The sequence below is a fragment of the Dendrobium catenatum genome, unplaced genomic scaffold, assembly GCF_001605985.2.
Source record: "Dendrobium catenatum unplaced genomic scaffold, ASM160598v2 fragScaff_scaffold_484, whole genome shotgun sequence".
Taxonomy (NCBI): Eukaryota; Viridiplantae; Streptophyta; class Magnoliopsida; order Asparagales; family Orchidaceae; genus Dendrobium; species Dendrobium catenatum.
Genome location: NW_021318946.1, coordinates 325534 through 343265, shown reverse-complemented (window position 1 = coordinate 343265; position 17732 = coordinate 325534). Strand labels below are relative to the sequence as shown.

General features: G+C 36.4%; 3 protein-coding genes across 7 annotated transcripts in view; 1 reads left to right on the top strand and 2 right to left on the bottom strand.

Moving 5' to 3' along the window:
- LOC110114839 (protein yippee-like) overlaps positions 1-4411 on the bottom strand; it is a 7726-nt gene extending 3315 nt beyond the window's left edge. The window contains exons 1-2 of the mRNA XM_028694436.1: positions 4407-4411; positions 1279-1369 (exon numbers count right to left, since the gene is read on the bottom strand). Coding sequence (XP_028550269.1) covers positions 1279-1369; positions 4407-4411 — 96 coding nt within the window. The remainder of the gene's footprint in view (positions 1-1278; positions 1370-4406) is intronic.
- Positions 4321-8394, top strand: LOC110114833 (high mobility group B protein 1-like). Of its 4 annotated transcripts, none has more exons than XM_020847850.2 (8): positions 4321-4473; positions 5578-5667; positions 6301-6426; positions 6539-6596; positions 6715-6759; positions 7315-7395; positions 7493-7576; positions 8172-8394. In XM_020847850.2, the coding sequence occupies exons 2-8, from the start codon at positions 5597-5599 to the stop codon at positions 8208-8210; spliced, it is 504 nt and encodes a 167-aa protein (XP_020703509.1). In that variant the 5' UTR covers positions 4321-4473; positions 5578-5596; the 3' UTR covers positions 8211-8394. The 4 variants fall into 4 exon arrangements, with proteins under 4 accessions (XP_020703509.1, XP_020703507.1, XP_020703508.1 ...); XM_020847848.2 differs by having other exon boundaries at positions 4323-4473; positions 6298-6426; XM_020847849.2 differs by having other exon boundaries at positions 4355-4511.
- Positions 8395-11941: 3547 nt separating this feature from the next.
- LOC114579543 lies at positions 11942-16769 on the bottom strand. Of its 2 annotated transcripts, none has more exons than XM_028694419.1 (2): positions 13049-16769; positions 11942-12941 (listed from the first exon to the last, which is right to left on the bottom strand). In XM_028694419.1, exon 1 carries the CDS (start codon positions 16734-16736, stop codon positions 15921-15923), a length of 816 nt encoding a protein of 271 aa, XP_028550252.1. In that variant the 5' UTR covers positions 16737-16769; the 3' UTR covers positions 11942-12941; positions 13049-15920. The 2 variants fall into 2 exon arrangements, with proteins under 2 accessions (XP_028550252.1, XP_028550251.1); XM_028694418.1 differs by having other exon boundaries at positions 13049-15456.
- Between the last annotated feature and the right edge of the window lie 963 nt (positions 16770-17732).

The window sequence follows — 17732 nt, the reverse complement described above, 5'->3', positions numbered from 1 at the left end:
TTCTTCTTGGCTTCTAATCTCTTCGTCTCTCCGCAAGTGCCACTCCACCTGTATCTTTCTTCCAAGTGCAGCAACTTTAGGGTGTCCTAGGTTTATGAGTCAAGGTTTGTAAGTCCTTGAAATTTTGTGTTTTGTAATTTCTTCTTTTTAGTTTTATTGTAAAAGTTTGTTCTTCCCCTTCTTCTTCGTCGTTTCGGTGATTATCTCCCGTGCGGGCGAGGGGTATAGGCATCCCTAGATTTCTTGCCCACACCAATTCTTCAATCCCCCCTCTTTAACCTTGCGTACATCCCCTCCGCAGCATCAATAAATCTCCTCTTCTTAAGCTCTTATTTGTCTTTGCCATCTGCATTCTTCCATTCCACTGTAATCTTCCATTGCACAAATTAAGCTAAAAAGAACCAACAATAATCTTCACTTATGTGCCCCCATTTGCTATCATTATGATGGAAAATAATAATGATAACACAATAATATTATAGGGTCAAATGATGCCAAATTACAAAATCTATATAACTTGACCAGTTATATAAAATAATCAAAGCATAAATAAGGATATAAATAGTTGATTAAAATAGATTTGATAAAACGGTGGGGGCCAATAGATAATATGTGAATATAGAATACTTTACAGGAATAAAAATTTATGAATAAACAATAATAGTGTTTTGTTGAACAATTTGAGCATTGGTAAAAAAGAATGGTCAAGATTTACCAATAGTTAAATATGCTTAGCAATGATAATATAACAGTCTTCGGCCTCGTTTGATTAGGCTTATTTTCTCAGTTTCCATTTGAATAAGTTATAATCAGTTCGTGATATCTGTTTGGAAGACAAATTTATCCGTAATTACTTTTTATAAAACCACGTATTTTGGGCGGTTATGAAATTTATTCAGCGACTGCTTCTTCGTTTAAAAAACACGGTTTCCCTACCCAAATGTCCGAATTAACCCTCCACCTTCTCCCGTCGACCCACGAAACCACAAAATACCTCCTTCTTAAGCGGATCGCGAGCCAAATAAACTGCTGTTATTTTTTTAGCTCCTTCGATCCGAACTCCCCCGATTCCTCTCCATTTCGGACGGAAGAGCTCATCATCTCGACGTTGATCTCTTCAGCCGTCCTGTTGTGATTTTTCTGGCTATTCGACTTCGCTCCTTTTGCGACATTCCCTTCGTGTCCGATCGGAAGTTACGACATTTTGATCGGAAGCAAGAACTCAGGAGCTCGCTAGCTGTTAAAAAATATAAAATTGCGCGAGCAAAAAGATTTTACTTTGGAGACGATTTCTTCGCAGAGAGCGAGATGAGTCTGACAGTGCTTGCAGCTATAAACCTTTCCGTCAAGATTGAAAGAGCCGAGCCATCTCAGTAAAAACGAAGCCTACGTTTCTTCCTTGCGTACTAAGCCCTACTGCCCCCTCAGTGCCCTCGCGTTTCTTAGATCATAGTTAACTGATGAAGTAGAAATCGCAGTAAAAAGTGGAAAGACGACGAGGTGGACGTCCGGAAGGAATATGCTTGAGATTAGAAATATTATATTCCAAACAAAATTTTAAAACGGAACATTATAAATATTAATTTATGAAATTCAAAAAAATCTTTTAAATTTATATATTATGCATAACTTGAGATATTCATAATTTTAATTTACCCGATAAAATTTAATAATATTATAATCAAAATACTCATACAATCAATATCTATTATATACATGAAGTTACATGATTAAAGTGCAGCAAATTATGAGAAGATACATTTTTAGTGGATTCGGGAGAGATAAAATCCTTAGAAATCAAAACTATCAAAAATAAGAGTAAAAGTACACTTACTTATAATGAGTATAACAACTTTTGTAACAAGAACAATGAATGTAAAAGCCCCGGAGAGCTTTCTCTCTCTTCTCTCTTCTCTCTCCTTTATAATTTCCTGGATTAGGAAGAGATAAAATCCTTAGAAATCAAAACTATCAAAAATAAGAGTAAAAGTAAAGTTACTTACAACAACTTTTGTAACAATAACAATGAATGTAAAAGCCCTCGAGAGCTTTCTCTCTCTTCTCTCTCCTTTATAATTTCCCTCTTCATTCTCTTCTTCTTCTCCTTCCTTTCCTTCTCGGCCAAGTAAAAAGAAAAAAGGGAGGGTGGTGGGTGGTAGGGTTATTTAATATAAAAAATATTAAAAAAATAATTTTTAGTGCCCAACACCACAACGCTTCTTGCTATTCCCATAGTTACTATAGAATAGAGTCTTCAATGCATCGACGACATTTTCTGATGCCGCAATGTAGCTTCCTGCTCAATCATAATTTTATATTTTCAAATAAATGCATTTTAAACTTTTCAGTTATTACAGGCAATCTAACAACTGTCACCCATCTAAGTCCCTCCAATAACTATTGTCTGCCCATGTCTCTTCAACAATCATCACCTCACTACCTTCATCAAACTGAAGTTGCCAACCTGTAGTCCTCAAACCAATATCGTCCAACTATCAGTTAACCAATGTTATATAACTACGATCATTTAGCCACCATCACCTGAATATGATCATGCAATCTCCATCGCCCTACTACTTTCTCTCGCCCACCGTTGCCCAACGTCAATTATCCAATCTCTATCACTTAATTTTAATCCTCCAACTACATTGGCACCCAATAGTGTAGATAAAATCATACTCTCATGGTACTTAAGAAAACATGCACAAATATTGCAGGAAGCACCCCAACTTAACCAGAAATTCCGGACCCTCCACATAAGAGTGCATGGGGTATTCAATATATTCTATAATAAAAAATTTCAAATATAAATCATAAATGTACTACATTTTCAACCTTTCATATTTTGGTAATTCATTGCCAAGTTGAAATAACTCGGCCAATATATCTTAGAATTCATAATCAAGCAAATTCATTTGGTTGGCATTTAAGAATTTGTTTGAAATAACTATAATTTTTTCTGAAATAATTATAATTTTTTATCCTAAACCCTAAACCCTAAACTACTTAAAAGGTGAAAGCTTCAATTCATTTCAGATGATTCATGATTTTCTATTTTTATCCTTAGGATTTTAAAATCTATTTTAACAATCATAATTTTATTTTCTCAAAAACAAATTTTCTATAACAACTTTTGAGGAAAAAATTGTACTTTTTTTTGGGGCATCCAAGAGATATTTTATTTTTTCTACTCATGCCGAAAGAAAATATTATTCTTGATACGGCATCACAAAATTAGCTTGATCGGGCACAAATCTCGAGGCAAAAGCTAGTTGGAAACTTCAAAAATTAATTCTGAGAACACCCGAATTCCGATTTCAGCGAGCTTACAGTCAAACTGAGCGTCTCGGAAATACGAATCCAACGACACCAAATTCGACCCAATCCGCTGATTGCGTGCCGAATTTTCGTACAATGCTAAGACGATAAACTTTATATTTCTCTACCGCCGCGAATACTCTTGGACGCAACAATCCTAAAGGAAATTAGTTCATGCTATATCATGTTTTTAATCTTTAAAATGGTTGAAATAGATGAGAGTTAGAAACTTTTTTTTTTTGGGACATTTAGGCCAATTAAGGCAAACTCACACACACAACGCATACAAAAAGACTCGAACCCAATACCTCTTAGTTAGAAGCCTAAGCTCTCAAGTCTCAACCAATAAGTCAAGATGAGCTGTGTGAGAAGTAGAAACTAACAAAGGTTCAACGATTGTGGCCAAAAGGCCAAGGTTTGTCAGTAGTCGTGTTTAGCTTAGCTCACAATTGGCTGCGCTGCTTAAATAAAATTTTTTAAGCAAAATTTCTTTACAATTTTTTTTTAAAAATTTCAAATAAATTTTATTTCAAATTTACAAAATAATAAAGCATTGGCTGCGCTGCTTAAATAAAAAAATATATTTATTTTATCTAAATAGGCAGGCAATCATGTGATTGATATTAAGTGATGTCGCACCGAGTCGACACGGTCAACGAGTCATGATTCGCTTCTCTCCTTTTACTTGGCCTACAATTTTCTCAGCCAACTGGCTCGCAAATACAGCAACGAGCAAAACAAAACTGGCAAAACCATTCCCCTGATGGCGCAACGAATCGGTCTGTAGAGTATTGGTCTCCGAGTCGACTCAGTGTTTTACTCACTCGTTCTGGACTTTAGTCTCGGTTTCTCTATCCTGAAACAGGGCATCAAAGGGTCTAAAACGTGCCGCGTGTGCGTATCATCGGTTAGGAGCTTCTGTTGCGTGGGTCCCATTCGAGTGTAACTGGCAGTAGCCAGTATTCGCGCCGTTTCGTGTTCCGTGGAGCAAAGCCTGGATGCAAATTGAAACAGCTGTACCGGCTCTGCCGGTTGCCCTAATGCCGGCAAGGTCGTACTGTTGCTATTGTTCTGTATCTTTCGATCACAGCATTACGCCCTCTTCCTCCTCCCGCACTCGTCTCCTCTCTCCCTCTTTTCTGTTAGTGCTCGGAGGTTAGTCAAGTGATTTTAGCTTCCTGCCTGCTTCCGAGGTTTGCGTTTCTCCTGCTTTTGGTGTTTTTTTCTCAAAAATGTTTTACTCCTGTTTTCTGGGAGATCTGGACATTGATGATTTTGGTTTTTTGGGGATTCAGGGGAAGGAATCAGTAGTTTTTTTTTTTTTTTAAATAATAATTTGGTAATCTTGGTTAGATGTGCTATTTACTTTTTCATCAGTTTTACCAACAAAAAAAAAAAAACTTTTTCTTCAGTTCTTGACTGCTTGTTTTCTCTTTATCTCTGCTTAGGTTATTTTTTGGAGTTGCTACACTCTTTTGAGGTTGAGCATCCTTTAAAATGTTGTACTCTTGTTCTTCGCGATATACTTTGGTCAAGGGTTATGATCGGGAATATTATTGTTTCTTCTAGATGAGATCGTATGTAAATGAGAGGGCTTTACCTATAAGTGGGATATATACTATGTCAACTCCTTGTTTCTGGAATTAACAAAATAGCATGTTATCTGGTATTGGTTTTTGATTCCGCAACTCTTAAAAAAAAAAAAAAAGAAGTTTTGACCTGTCAATTTGTTATTGTTATCAAATTTGATTAAGGTGCATGGTCCTTGGGGTGGAAGTATAAATTTCATGTTTTTCTCCATGGGCTATTGGCTTATGAGTTTACAGTCACTCTAGTTATATGAGCTGATGTTTTTTAGTTTTTTTTTGGATTGTTTACGGTCATATGTAGTCAAATTATGAAGTTACCTCCATTCAGAAGGACAGTCTGTTCTTATTTATTTATTTATTTATTGGATTGCCCGAATCATGACTTGGAGAAAAACTTATGTAACCAATGGGCATGAATCATTTGAAGTCTGTTCTTATTTATTGTGCTGGGTTTTTTGTGTTTGCTTCTTCAGTACACTCTTATGGTACCCAGTTTATAGGAGCCATAATTCTTGCACATGCATCATGCATGCCTTTCTGATCACTTTTTTCAATTTTCTCCTTTATTTTGGAACTTACTTAGTTTTTACCTTTCTATGACATCTCAGCCAAATAATTTCCTCTGAACCTCTTGATGGTAGGCATACTAATAGTTTTTCTACCATGGCAGGAATTTTTCCATCCCTAGAATGAAGGGAGGGAAGGGGAAGGCTTCAACCAAGAAAGAGACTCCAGAAGCACTAAAGCCAGCTGATGACAAGTTATCTTTTGTTTACTTAAACAATTCTTTCTATTTTCCTTTAGTGGTTGACTTATTGGTAATATTTATTCACGGCATATTCTAGAATTAGTTAACTGATGAATCAATTTGTATGCATTCGGATTGGTGAATGCTATCATTTGGTTCTGCTTCCATTAGCTACTGCCATCTTGCAATCCACGACATACTATTTTGATCACTGATCTATTAGATTGTTGTTACTAAAGAGGTATTTGACAAAAATGATTAAATTAACTTAGCATCCTGTGAAATATTTAGGCAATTATTTTATGTATTGTTTTATATAGGTTGTTTTTGATCTTTTGGAACCACTGCATTCATGGGATTTTCAGTATCACATGGATGATAATTTTGGTACTGGTATATGTGTAGTAGTCTACCAAGCGAAGCTGTGAATTTAAGGTCATGTAAGGTCTAATATAACTAGTAAATGACAGATGATATTTTTGGATACATCCCTATTGCTGTTATCACAGTGTTTTATTAATGCTATTTAATGTTGTGAAAAAAGAAAAAGAAATGATATTCTATTGGGAAAGCATATTTCTTATGATTAATTTTTCCAAATACTTCAAGTCATTTATTTTTATACCCTTTTATTTATTTCAGAAGAGTTGGGAAACGCAAAGCTGCTGTGAAGGCTGATAAGACTAGCAAAAGTAAGGGCAAAAAGGATACGAAGGCAAAGAAGGACCCTAACAAGCCAAAAAGGCCTCCTAGCGCTTTCTTTGTTTTCCTGTAAGCAAATTCATCGATGCTTTTCATATTTATTTGTGGTTATTACCTCTCAGGCATGATTGGTTTTATAAATTTAAGAATGTGATGGTGGATTTGCATTACAAAACTGCAGTGAAGAGTTCAGGGAGATTTACAAGCGAGAGCATCCAAATGTGAAAGCTGTGTCAGTTGTAAGAAGGGATCCACGCTAAATCCCATCTTTGATAAATCTTTTAATTTGCATCCACTTTATAATGACTAATTTTTTCTTCGATATAACTTGATATAACTTTGTCTTTTAATCTGAAGGTTGGTAAGGCTGGAGGCGAGAAATGGAAATCACTGACTCGTGCTGTATGTATATTATGTTCTTAAATAACTTGGAATACTGCTATATGCTACCTGCTACAAAGTTCATGATTTGCTGACTAAGGCTTTGTTTGTGATGGCTTTCTTACTGCTTCTTAAAGTAGCTTTCAAGTACAAAAATTAAAAAAAATTTGAACTTAGAAAATTGTTTTAAGAAGCCGTAAGAAAAAATTTGTACTAAAAGTTGTTTTAAGAAACAGTAAGAAAGCCATCCCAAATGAAACCTAACTTAAGATTTGTTTCTTTAGAAATCCAAGCCCTGTGGTTTTTTAGTCCTTGTGTTTTTTTTATTCTACTCATAGTTACACTTCACTAGATATACTATTGTTTTTATGTTTTTATGCATCTTACAAATTATAATATTCATTTGTTTCAATGTCATAGCAGTACATAACCATTGATTTTTGACAGAATATTTTGTCTCGTAATGTTTTGCTTTTACTCTTTCCTTACTTTTGAGGACAGAGAAAAAATTCCCACTAACTTTTTAGGATGCTCCATTTTGTTTTAATCTTGACCTGCTGCTTGTGATTTGCTCAGGAAAAGGCTCCCTATGAAGCTAAAGCTGCAAAAAGGAAGAACGAATATGAAAAGCTGATATCAGCTTACAATAAGAAGCAGGTGATTGATGATTTGATAAGTTTCATTTCATGCTATCTGGAAGTTATTCTTCTTTACTTCATTTATTGGTTTTCATTCCTTTTTATTTTAATTGTAGGAAAGCAATGTTGATGATGGTGATGAGGAGTCTGATAGGTCAAAGTCTGAAGTTAATGATGAAGATGAGGAGGAAAGTGGAGAGGTTAGGCTTTGTGTTCCAATATTTATATTATGATGACCCGGTTAAGAAAATAGAGGTATTAGATTTGACTTATGTTAAGAAAGATAGAAGTAAACCTAAAAAGACTTGGTTAAAAATATTAGAAATGATCTTTCTTTATTGGATTTAAACGAGAATTTGACTTTTAACAGGTCACAATGGAGAAAAAGGATTCATATAGCCGACCCCACATAGGGACAATGGCTTAATGTTGTTGTTGTTGTTGATAATGAATATTTTTTGGAAGTTTATTTTGGAAGAATTTGGGGACATCTTTATATATCATTAGATATGCAAATGCCGGTTGATTCACTGGATCAGTAGTTTGCTGTTTGAATATGAGTTTTAATATCTTTTAGTGAGGAAGACATGAGCATGCTAAGCATTGATGGAGGCAGTGTTTTTTATTAATTAATTGGTTTATATATATATTCTATACAATTGTGCTTAAATTATTGCAGGGATATTAAGAGCCTAACCTTTTCATCGTGAGATTATTTTCTTTGCTTTTACCTTCAAAGGAGTACAAATTATATGTTTAAGTAACTTTAATATTTCTGTTGTTTGGTATTTGTAGGATGAAGATGATGAGGATGACAATGAGGATGAGGACTAAAGCTTATAACTTTAAGTTTAGGGTCGGTTATTTGAATCCTGCATTGAAACTGCTTTCTGTATGGCCATGCTAGAGGCATTAAGTAATTGTCTTTTGATATGTTTAATGTTGCAACCTTTATGTCTGTTACTACTTTGATCCTAAGTATTAATATATTTGTTGGCCAAGTGCTTTCTGTAGCATATCTAATTGTGTGTTCGGCTTAAGATTTTCTTATCAGCTCACTTTTCTGTTCAGCTTTGGGCATACAAATTTCTATTTGCTTGCGCATGCAACACCATATCACAGTTTTTTCAGCCTGTTGAATATATTTTTTTTATTTGCAACAAATTTGTATGCGTTATCATATCTCTTTCTTGCAAGAACCGGCGTTAAATGTTTTAGAAATACAACATTTTTTTTTGCAACATTTAGGGCGGATTCACACACATGATATACACAAGACTTGAATTCAAGACCTTTTAGTTGGTAGCCTAGTTCTCAACCAACATATCAAGACGAGTTGTGTTAAATACAACATTGTTCTTGCAATTTAAAATTTGTTTTTATATTATTTAAATATTTTTTGTTATTAAAAGTTTGTTCAGGTTGTAAAGTTAGATTGTTTATATTGCAAAGATTGTAAAGTTATTCAGAGTAAAAATTTATGTACATAATATTAATTATTAATTTTGGACTTTAAGATAAATGATATAAAATAAAAAATAAATTAAAATAATATTTTAGGATTATATGGGGACATTTAAAGAATATTAACAAAATATTTTTTAGAGTAATATTTTAGATATTACGAGTTTGTATGTGCATGAGATTGATAATGTTATGTGGAAAAAGTGACTAATGGTATTAAGAATATTGTAAAAAGAAGTGTTTGGAGTATCAAAGGAAAAAAAGCTCATAATAGTAAAAATAGTTGTGGTGGAATCGAAATGTGTAAGAAATAAATTGTTATAAAAATTGGTTTAATTATAAAAATTATGATGTAGTGGGATAAATGCTTGATGTTGTTGTTGTATTTTAGATATTAGGAGTTTGTATGTGCATGAGATTGATAATGTTATGTGGGAAAAAAGTGACTAGTGGTATTAAGAATATTGTAAAAAGATGTGTTTGGAGTATCAAAAGAAAAAAGCTCATAATAGTAAAAATAGTTGTGGTGGAATCGAAATGTGTAAGAAATGATTAACAATAAGAAGAATTGTTATAAAAATTGGTTTAATTATAAAAATTATGATAATTGAGAAAAAAATTAAAGATGTTCTAAAGAATCTAAGAAAATAATATGCGATGCAAAGATTGTATCCTTTAGTGATTTATATAATTTATTAGATACTAAGAAGGGAGAAAGATATATGTATAAGCTAGCCAAACAAAGAAATATGAGTAGTAAGGATTTAGTTCATATGAAGTGTAATAAGGATGAAGATCAAAAAATATTTTTCTTAAAAGATGATATTCAATAAAGGTGGATGAGATATTTTGCTAAATTTTTTAAAGAAGATTGTGAAAATAAGATTGACTGTAGTAACCTTAGCACCCCAAATGGAAATACAGATTTATGTTTTTATCGGCATAATAGTAAAACCGAAGTTATAGAGGCTTTAAAGAAAATGAAGGTTGGAAAAGTTGTTGGACTTGTTGATATTCCAATAGAGGTGTGGGAATGCTTAGGATATGAAGGAATTTTTTGACTTACTAAACTTTTTTAATACTATTTTGAAGATTAAAAAGATGGCAGATGAGTGGAGAATGTGTGTTAATTCCTATTTTTAAGAATAAAGATGATACACAAGATTGTGTGAATTATAGAGAAATTAAATTAATGTGTCATATTTTAAAATTATGGGAGCAAGTTATGGAGCATAAGTTGCAACATGATACTAATGTTTCTCAAAATCAATTTGGATTCATGCCTGGTAGGTCAATTATGGAAGCCATACATTTATTAAAATGTTTGATGGAGAAATATAAAGAAAATAAGGATGATATACAAATTATATTTATTGATTTAGAAAAAGCATATGATAAAATTCCAAGAGAAGTGCTATGGAGTGTTCTTGAAAAGAAAGGAGTTAATAACATTTATATTCAAATCATTAAAGTTGTGTTTGCAAGAGCTACTATTTGTGTTCAAAACAAGGTGTTTTGACCAAGTATTTCCCTATTTCGGTTGGGTTACATCAAGGATCAGCCTTAAGCCCATATATTTTCGCTTTAGTCATGGATGTTCTAACTAGACATTTGCAAGAGAATGTACCTTGGTGTATGCTTTTTGCCGATGATATTTTTCTTATTGATAAGACTAGAGAGGGAGTTGAGGGTAAACTTGAATTATGTAGGCAACCTTAGTGTCTAAAGGTTTTTGCTTGAGTGGATCTAAAATGAAATATATGAAGCATAATTTTAGTAGTAATAGACCTAATGAGGGGATTGTGACTTTGGGCGATCAAGTCATTAATAAGAGTACACACTTTAGATATTTTAGATCTATTGTATAGAGAGATGGTGAAATAGATGGAGATATTATCAGTAAAATTAAAGTTGGATGGTTGAAGTGGAGGAATGCATCGGGCTTGTTGTGTGATAGAAAAGTCCCCTCAAACTTAAGGGAAAATTCTATAAGATGGTGGTGAGGCCTGCAATGCTTTATGGTGTCTAATGTTGGCCATTAAAAGTGAAGCATAATATAATACTAAGTTAAGTGTGATAGAGATGAGGATGCGTAGGTGGATGAGTGGCTTTACCCTTAGTGATATGATACAAAATAAGCATATACGTGAAAAGGTTGCAGTAGCTCTAATAGAAGATAATACTAGAAAGAGTTGCCTTACATGGTTTGGTCACATAAAACGGGGACCTTCCGATGACACGGTTAGGAAAATAGAGGTATTAGATTTGACTTATGTTAAGAAAGGTAGAGGCAGACCTAAAAAGACTTGGTTAAAAAATATTAAAAATTATCTCACTTTATTAGACTTAAACGAAAATTTGACTTTTAATAGAGCACAATGGAGAAAAAAAGATTTATGTAGCTGATCCCACATAGCGGGATAAAGACTTGATGATGTTGTTGTTGTATTAAAAGTTTGCACATATTTTATTATCTTAAAAGAAAATCAACAAATAATACGGCATGAAGGGTTTATTATTATTTATTTTAACAATAATAATTTGATGCCATGTAGCATAAATTTGATCTCCCTCATTTAATTTAATTTATATTTGAGAAACATTACTTTTTTCTTATGAAATTATAATTTCTTATACGATGCTTAGTTGATTAGTCGCTAAGATTAGGAAGCTAGTTATTAATTATCTATACAAGATTTTTTATGAAAGCAAAGCCAATTTTAATTAATTATGTCACTATAATTAGAACGCTGCAGATAGATTGAAAATAATAGCGAAAAAATCGATAGCAAAACAAAGTTTTTATGAAAACTAGAAAGACTTTATTACATGATTCTTACATTTTCATATATAGTGAAAATATGTTAAGCCCAAAACTTTTTTATTGGAACGAAAATTAAAATCAAAGCTAATAGTCTCCTATTACTGATTAGTACTGCACACACTAATCGGGCAAGTAGACCACACAGTGTGGCCATTACTGAGGTCTCTAATCCCAATGTAGCAGTCTCCATTAGGGGTGCAATCGAGTCAAGCCGGCTCGCGAGCCGGCTCGGCCCCGGATTCTCGTCAAGCATGGAGAAAGGTTTTCGCAAGCAATGGAACAGCTAAACGGAGCTGTATGCTCCCTGGGTTTGTCTATTGATAAAGTTTTTGTAAAAGTAAAACTGAGTACATTTTCCTATACCCTTTCTCCTATATGTAATATCTTTTGCTAAAAGAAAATACTATAAAAGAAATTGCAGAAAGCAAAACAAACTATTGCAGCAGATAACTAAAATGGTAAATGGGGTAGTGGAAGGCATATCTGGTTGTTAGGCCGGTATGCCGTTCCGCAGGTACAATATGAGATGGGTTGCATCAGTCCTCCCCCAGTTCCGAAGAGCTCGACTCCGACGAGCTAGTAGCGATAGCGCCATCGTCAGGAGGGTTATAGGCCCAGATATCAGAAACATTGAAGGTCGGAGAGGTGTTGCAATTTTCAGGCAGAGCAACTGAATAAGCATTGTCATTGATCTTTGCGGTAATGGGAATGGGGCCGATCTTGCGGCGAGATAATTTGGAGTAGGTGCCTGGTGGAAAACGTTCTCGACGCATCCTGACCATAACAAGATCACCCACCTTAAACAATCGTTGGCGTCGGTGCTTATCAACGGCTGATTTATACCGCAGATTGGACTGAGTTATTTGACGCCGCACCTCCTCTAACATATCTGCATACTGTTCCGTGAATGTAGTGGCAGCATTGGATTTACACTTGGGTAATATAGCTAAGTCAAGAGCTGTATTGGGCGGCTTGGTGTAAACTATGCTGAAGGGTGTCTTCCCCGTGGTTATGTTAGTCATAGAGTTATAAGCAAACTCTGCTTTACTCAAAACCTCTTCCCATCGTCGCGGATGTTTTTGGACCAAGCATCGGAGCATATTGCCCAGTGTCCGATTGACAACTTCAGTCTGACCATCGGATTGAGGGTGATACGCCGAGCTAAGACGTATTTCTGTGCCAAGCCTTTTCCACATTTCTCTCCAAAAGTGGCTTATAAATTTAACGTCACGATCCGACGTCAAACTGCGTGGAACTCCATGTAGACGAACCACCTCCTAAAAGAAAATATTAGCAACGACGAGTGCGTTGGAAGTCTTTTTACAAGAGAGAAAATGAGCCATTTTTGAAAATCTGTCTACCACAACCATAATAGAATCATTACCTTTCTTTGTTCTCGGCAATCCCAAAACAAAATCCAGACTAAGATCTAACCAAATCGAGTCCGGAACGGGCAATGGCGTGTAAAGGCCTGTATTTTGTGCAGTTCCTTTGTAAACTTGACAAACCGTGCAGCTCTCGATTACTCGAGCTACGTCGCGATGAAGTCGAGGCCAAAAGAATCAGGATTGTAATTGTCGTAGCGTGTTGTCCCTGCCTGCGTGAGCTGCCATCGCGCCACCATGAGCTTCCTGAATGAGATATTGCCGCCAAGATGAAACTGGAATGCATAAAAGATTTTTCTTAAACAGATATCCATGCCGAATGGAGTAGTCGTCGACGGGAGCCTGGTCTTTGCATTGATCTCATACTGTGCCAAAATCTGGATCGGTGCTATATAGATCTTTGAGACATTCCAATGCTGTAATTTCTGTCTGTAGAGTGACTAACAGGTTCCGTTTTCTGCTCAATGCGTCAGCCACCTTATTTTCAGATCCCGGTTTGTGTTTAATGGTAAATGAAAACTTTTGTAAGAACATTAGCCATCTCGCGTGCATACGGTTAATTGACTTTTGGCTATTAATGTATTGTAGAGCCTTGTTATCACTACAGAGAATAAATTCCTGGTGAAGTAAATACTGCTCCCACTGTTTCAAGGCTCGTATAACCGCGTATAGTTCTTGTTCATATGCAGCCCATTTTTGCCTGGAGTCACATAGTTTTTCGCTGAAGAAAGCTATCGGTTTCCCTTCTTGTGATAATACGGCTCCGACACCGATCGCCGAAGCATCGGTGTCCACAGTAAATAACTTACCAAAATCTGGTAAGGCGAGGATGGGAGCTGAACTGAGAAGATTTTTGATGGCACTAAAACTCTCTTGCTGTTCATCTCCCCATTTGAATACTTTAGCTTTCAAACATTCAGTTATGGGAGCCATGACAAGGCTAAAATTTCTGATAAACTTGCGATAAAAGTTAGCTAGGCCATGGAAGCTGCGAACTTCAAAGAAGGATTGTGGAGTAGGCCATTCGGTGATCGCCTTTACCTTTTTAACATCCATTTGTATACCTTCGGCAGATATCACAAACCCGAGAAAATGCACTGTTGGAACACCCCACTCACATTTGAGAGTGTTTATAATGAGTTTTTGATCCTATAAAGTTCCGAATAAGATGGCCAAATGCTCCAAATGTTGTTGCCAGTTGTTGCTGTACACTAAAATATCGTCAAAGTAGACGATACAAAACTTGCCCAAAAACGGTTTCAACACCTCATTCATCATTCGCAAGAAGGTAGAGGGCGCATTACACAAGCCAAATGACATTACTTTCCACTCAAACAATCCATGTGGAGTTTTAAAAGCCGTCTTCCATTCATCTCCGGGACGAATATGGATTTGATGGTATCCTCTGCGTAGATCTATCTTGGAAAAAATGGAAGCCCGGACAAGTGATCAAGTAATTCATCCACACGAGGAACAGGGAAACGATATTTAATTGTTATTTTATTGATGGCCCTGCTGTCGATGCACATGCGCCAACTGCCGTCTTTTTTTGGGACCAGTAGTGCGGGAACTGCGCAAGGGCTCACACTAGCTTGAATCAGTTGTTTATCTAATAATTTATCCATCAGTTCATGTAAAATCTGCTGTTCCTTAGGATTGAGGCGGTAATGTGGTAAATTTGGCAGACTAGACCCCGGCACAAGATCAATTCGGTGTTGAATAGTACGTAGTGGTGGGAGCTCAGACGGCAAATCTTCTGGCGTTATACTGGAGTACTGTTGTAATAGTTTTTCGATTTCTTTTGGGCATTGACGAACATCATGAGGAAGTGGCTTCTCTGTAATCAGCAAGGCATAAATCGGGGCAGGGTCTTTCCAGCATTGTACCAAGGCGGATCCAGATACAATATGAAGTGCGTTTTGGCTTGACGTTCCAGCGTGACTGTCGACTTGGTTGGGTAACAACCTCAATTTTCTTCCTTTATACTCCAGGGCGTATACATTAGCGCGACAGTCATACATAGCCCCCGCATCGAATTGCCATGGCCTCCCTAAAATAAGGTGGCAGACGTCCATTTCGACGACGTCACAAACTACTTCGCAAACATAGTTTCTCCCTATCGAGAAAGTTAGCCTGCAAGAATCAGTCACCGCTATTTCAACTCCCCTCTTGACCCAACTTATTTTGTAAGTGTTGGTCCTCTTGGTTGTTTTCAGCTGCAAACTTTGTACTTTTGATTTGGATACGACATTCTCTGTGCATCCGCTATCGACAAGGAGGTCGCACACCTTTCCCAGGATGGTACATCTAGTCCGAAAAAGTGCGTGTCTCTGGGATTTCAAGTTACTCCGAGGGGCTAGTAGTAATCTCTCGAGCATTGTAATCACTGGCTCGCCATCATCATCATAGACATCCTCAGTCCCTTCCTCGCAATCGGATTCAACCTCGGCAGATCGGTCTTCATCTCCTGGCTCCGCAAAGTGTGCTTGTTGCCGTTGGGGACATTCGTTGGATTTATGACCTGGTTGAAAACAACGGAAACACTTGATAGTGGATGGTTTAGCATAAGGATTATCCTTACCTGAAATTCTTGGTTTCAGCTGTGTCTTGTGTTCCGGTACTTCATTCGGTGGAGGGGTGGAATTGTTAGTTGTAACACGTGACTGAGCTGATTTTCCCAGGGGGGCGGCCCTTTGTTATGACTAGACCCTTGTTCTTGCCAATACTTACGGCTGTGAGTTATTCTAGATTGTCGGCTGTGTTGTAGCTCCGCCTTCATAGCAAAGTTCACGGCCTGGGCTAGTGACCAAACAGAATTCAGCTCTAATTTATCCTGGATGCTCTCCTTAAGGCCACCGATGTAGCGTGCCACTAGCTGATTTGCCTACTCATTAAGTTGTTTCTGGCACTTAACCTATTGAACTCCTCTGTATATTCACTTACGGATCGGGATCCTTGAACACAGTGTTGATAGCGGATGTAGAGGATTTGTTCAAAATCTGTAGGCAAGAATTGGGTACATAATAACTGTTTCATACGATTCCAATTGCAAACCGGGCCTTTCCCTTCACGTTGTCGCTGCTGCAACGTCTGTGCCCACCAAGCGCTGGCTCCCCCTTTCAATCTACAAGCGACATATTTCACTTGTTTGCTGGATTCAATTTCCATGTAATCAAAAAAGTTCTCGACGGATTTTTCCCAATCAAGATAGTCTTCGATGTGTAAATGTCCGTAAAAAAAGGGAATGTCTAATTTCACCTTGAATTCGTTTTGACGGTAAGTAGCCATCGGCCGGTTGCGCCTCCAGTTCGCGGGATAATAGGTATTGTCAATTTCTTCTTCCCCTGAATCCGCAGCCGCAGCCGCCGCGTCTCTGTAAGATTGTATCTCATCCTCTGAATCAGAGATTTCTTGTAACAGTGGTTGATGTCGCCAATGTCTGGCTGCAATCATTCCTCGTCTCCCGCCGGGCCTTAGTGGTGCCGTTTGTGGTAGCTCTTCACGCGGATTCCGCTGATGGTATGGTCTCGCCTTGATGAGATTGAACTTGCGGCGCATTTCGATCGTCAGTCGCTGCACTTCGGTGGCGAGCTCGTCGATTCGACGATTGACGTTCTCCTGGTTTGCCCACAGTGAATCGAGACTCCGCGATTCTTCGGATACAGGTGCCTTTCCGCGATCCGCCATCTCCACGTTCGCTCTCCGTAGCTCTGATACCAAACTATGATGTCGCCCCGGATTCTCGTCAAGCCTGGAGAAAGGTTTTCGCAAGCAATGGAACAGCTAAACAGAGCTGTATGCTCCCTGGGTTTGTCTATTGATAAAGTTTTTGTAAAAGTAAAACTGAGTACATTTTCCTATACCCTTTCTCCTATATGTAATATCTTTTGCTAAAAGAAAATACTATAAAAGAAATTGCAGAAAGCAAAACAAACTATTGCAGCAGATAACTAAAATGGTAAATGGGGTAGTGGAAGGCGTATCTGGTTGTTAGGCCGGTATGCCGTTCCGCAGGTACAATATGAGATGGGCTGCATCAGAGCAGTATAAGTATAGTAAAAGCGCAATGGTGAACAATAACTAATATTTTTATTGTTCACAGTCACAAAACCGAATAATTCTCTACGTTCATACTCTGCACGTAATAATCTCTCCAAGAAGAGCAGTCGTATTTAAAAGTCTATAAGGACAAAGCCATTAAATTAGGAAAAACAAATAAATAGCTGTAGAGGAGAGGAATCCAAGGCAAACCTATTATTATATATCACAATCATTCTCTTCAAAAGAATTTAAAAAAAAAAAGAAAAATTTTCATTCATGAACATTCCTTCTCTCATCCATAAGTTAATATAAAGTGTATTAGGACCGTAAGTGTATTAGATCTGACCTATGTTAAGAAATGTGGAGATAGACATAAAAAGTTAATCTCTATCTAATTTTAATTTATTGGTTTTGTTTGAGACAATTTTCTTACTGTTTGTTTTTTATATCATAATTATAATTTTTATTTGACAATTTTTTTTTTACTATTTTCAATAAATTTTTGTGCTAGGAAGTTAACTTTTCTATAATAATTTAACCATCAACTTTATAAAAAGTTGAAGCAGTCCCAAACGGACCGTCAATCTTATTTAAGAACTCTGTGGGAGCCTTAAATGATAGGCAAGGTGAGAAATTTTGAAA

Coding starts and splice junctions, on each gene's coding strand:
- LOC110114833 (XM_020847848.2), top strand. CDS start 5,597: ATGAAGGGAGGGAAGGGGAAGGCTTCAACCAAGAAAGAGACTCCAGAA. Junction 6,760..7,314: donor GGAAATCACTGACTCGTGCT/GTATGTATATTA, acceptor TGATTTGCTCAG/GAAAAGGCTCCCTATGAAGC. Junction 7,577..8,171: donor ATGAGGAGGAAAGTGGAGAG/GTTAGGCTTTGT, acceptor TGGTATTTGTAG/GATGAAGATGATGAGGATGA.
- LOC114579543 (XM_028694418.1), bottom strand. CDS start 15,427: ATGCTCGAGAGATTACTACTAGCCCCTCGGAGTAACTTGAAATCCCAG.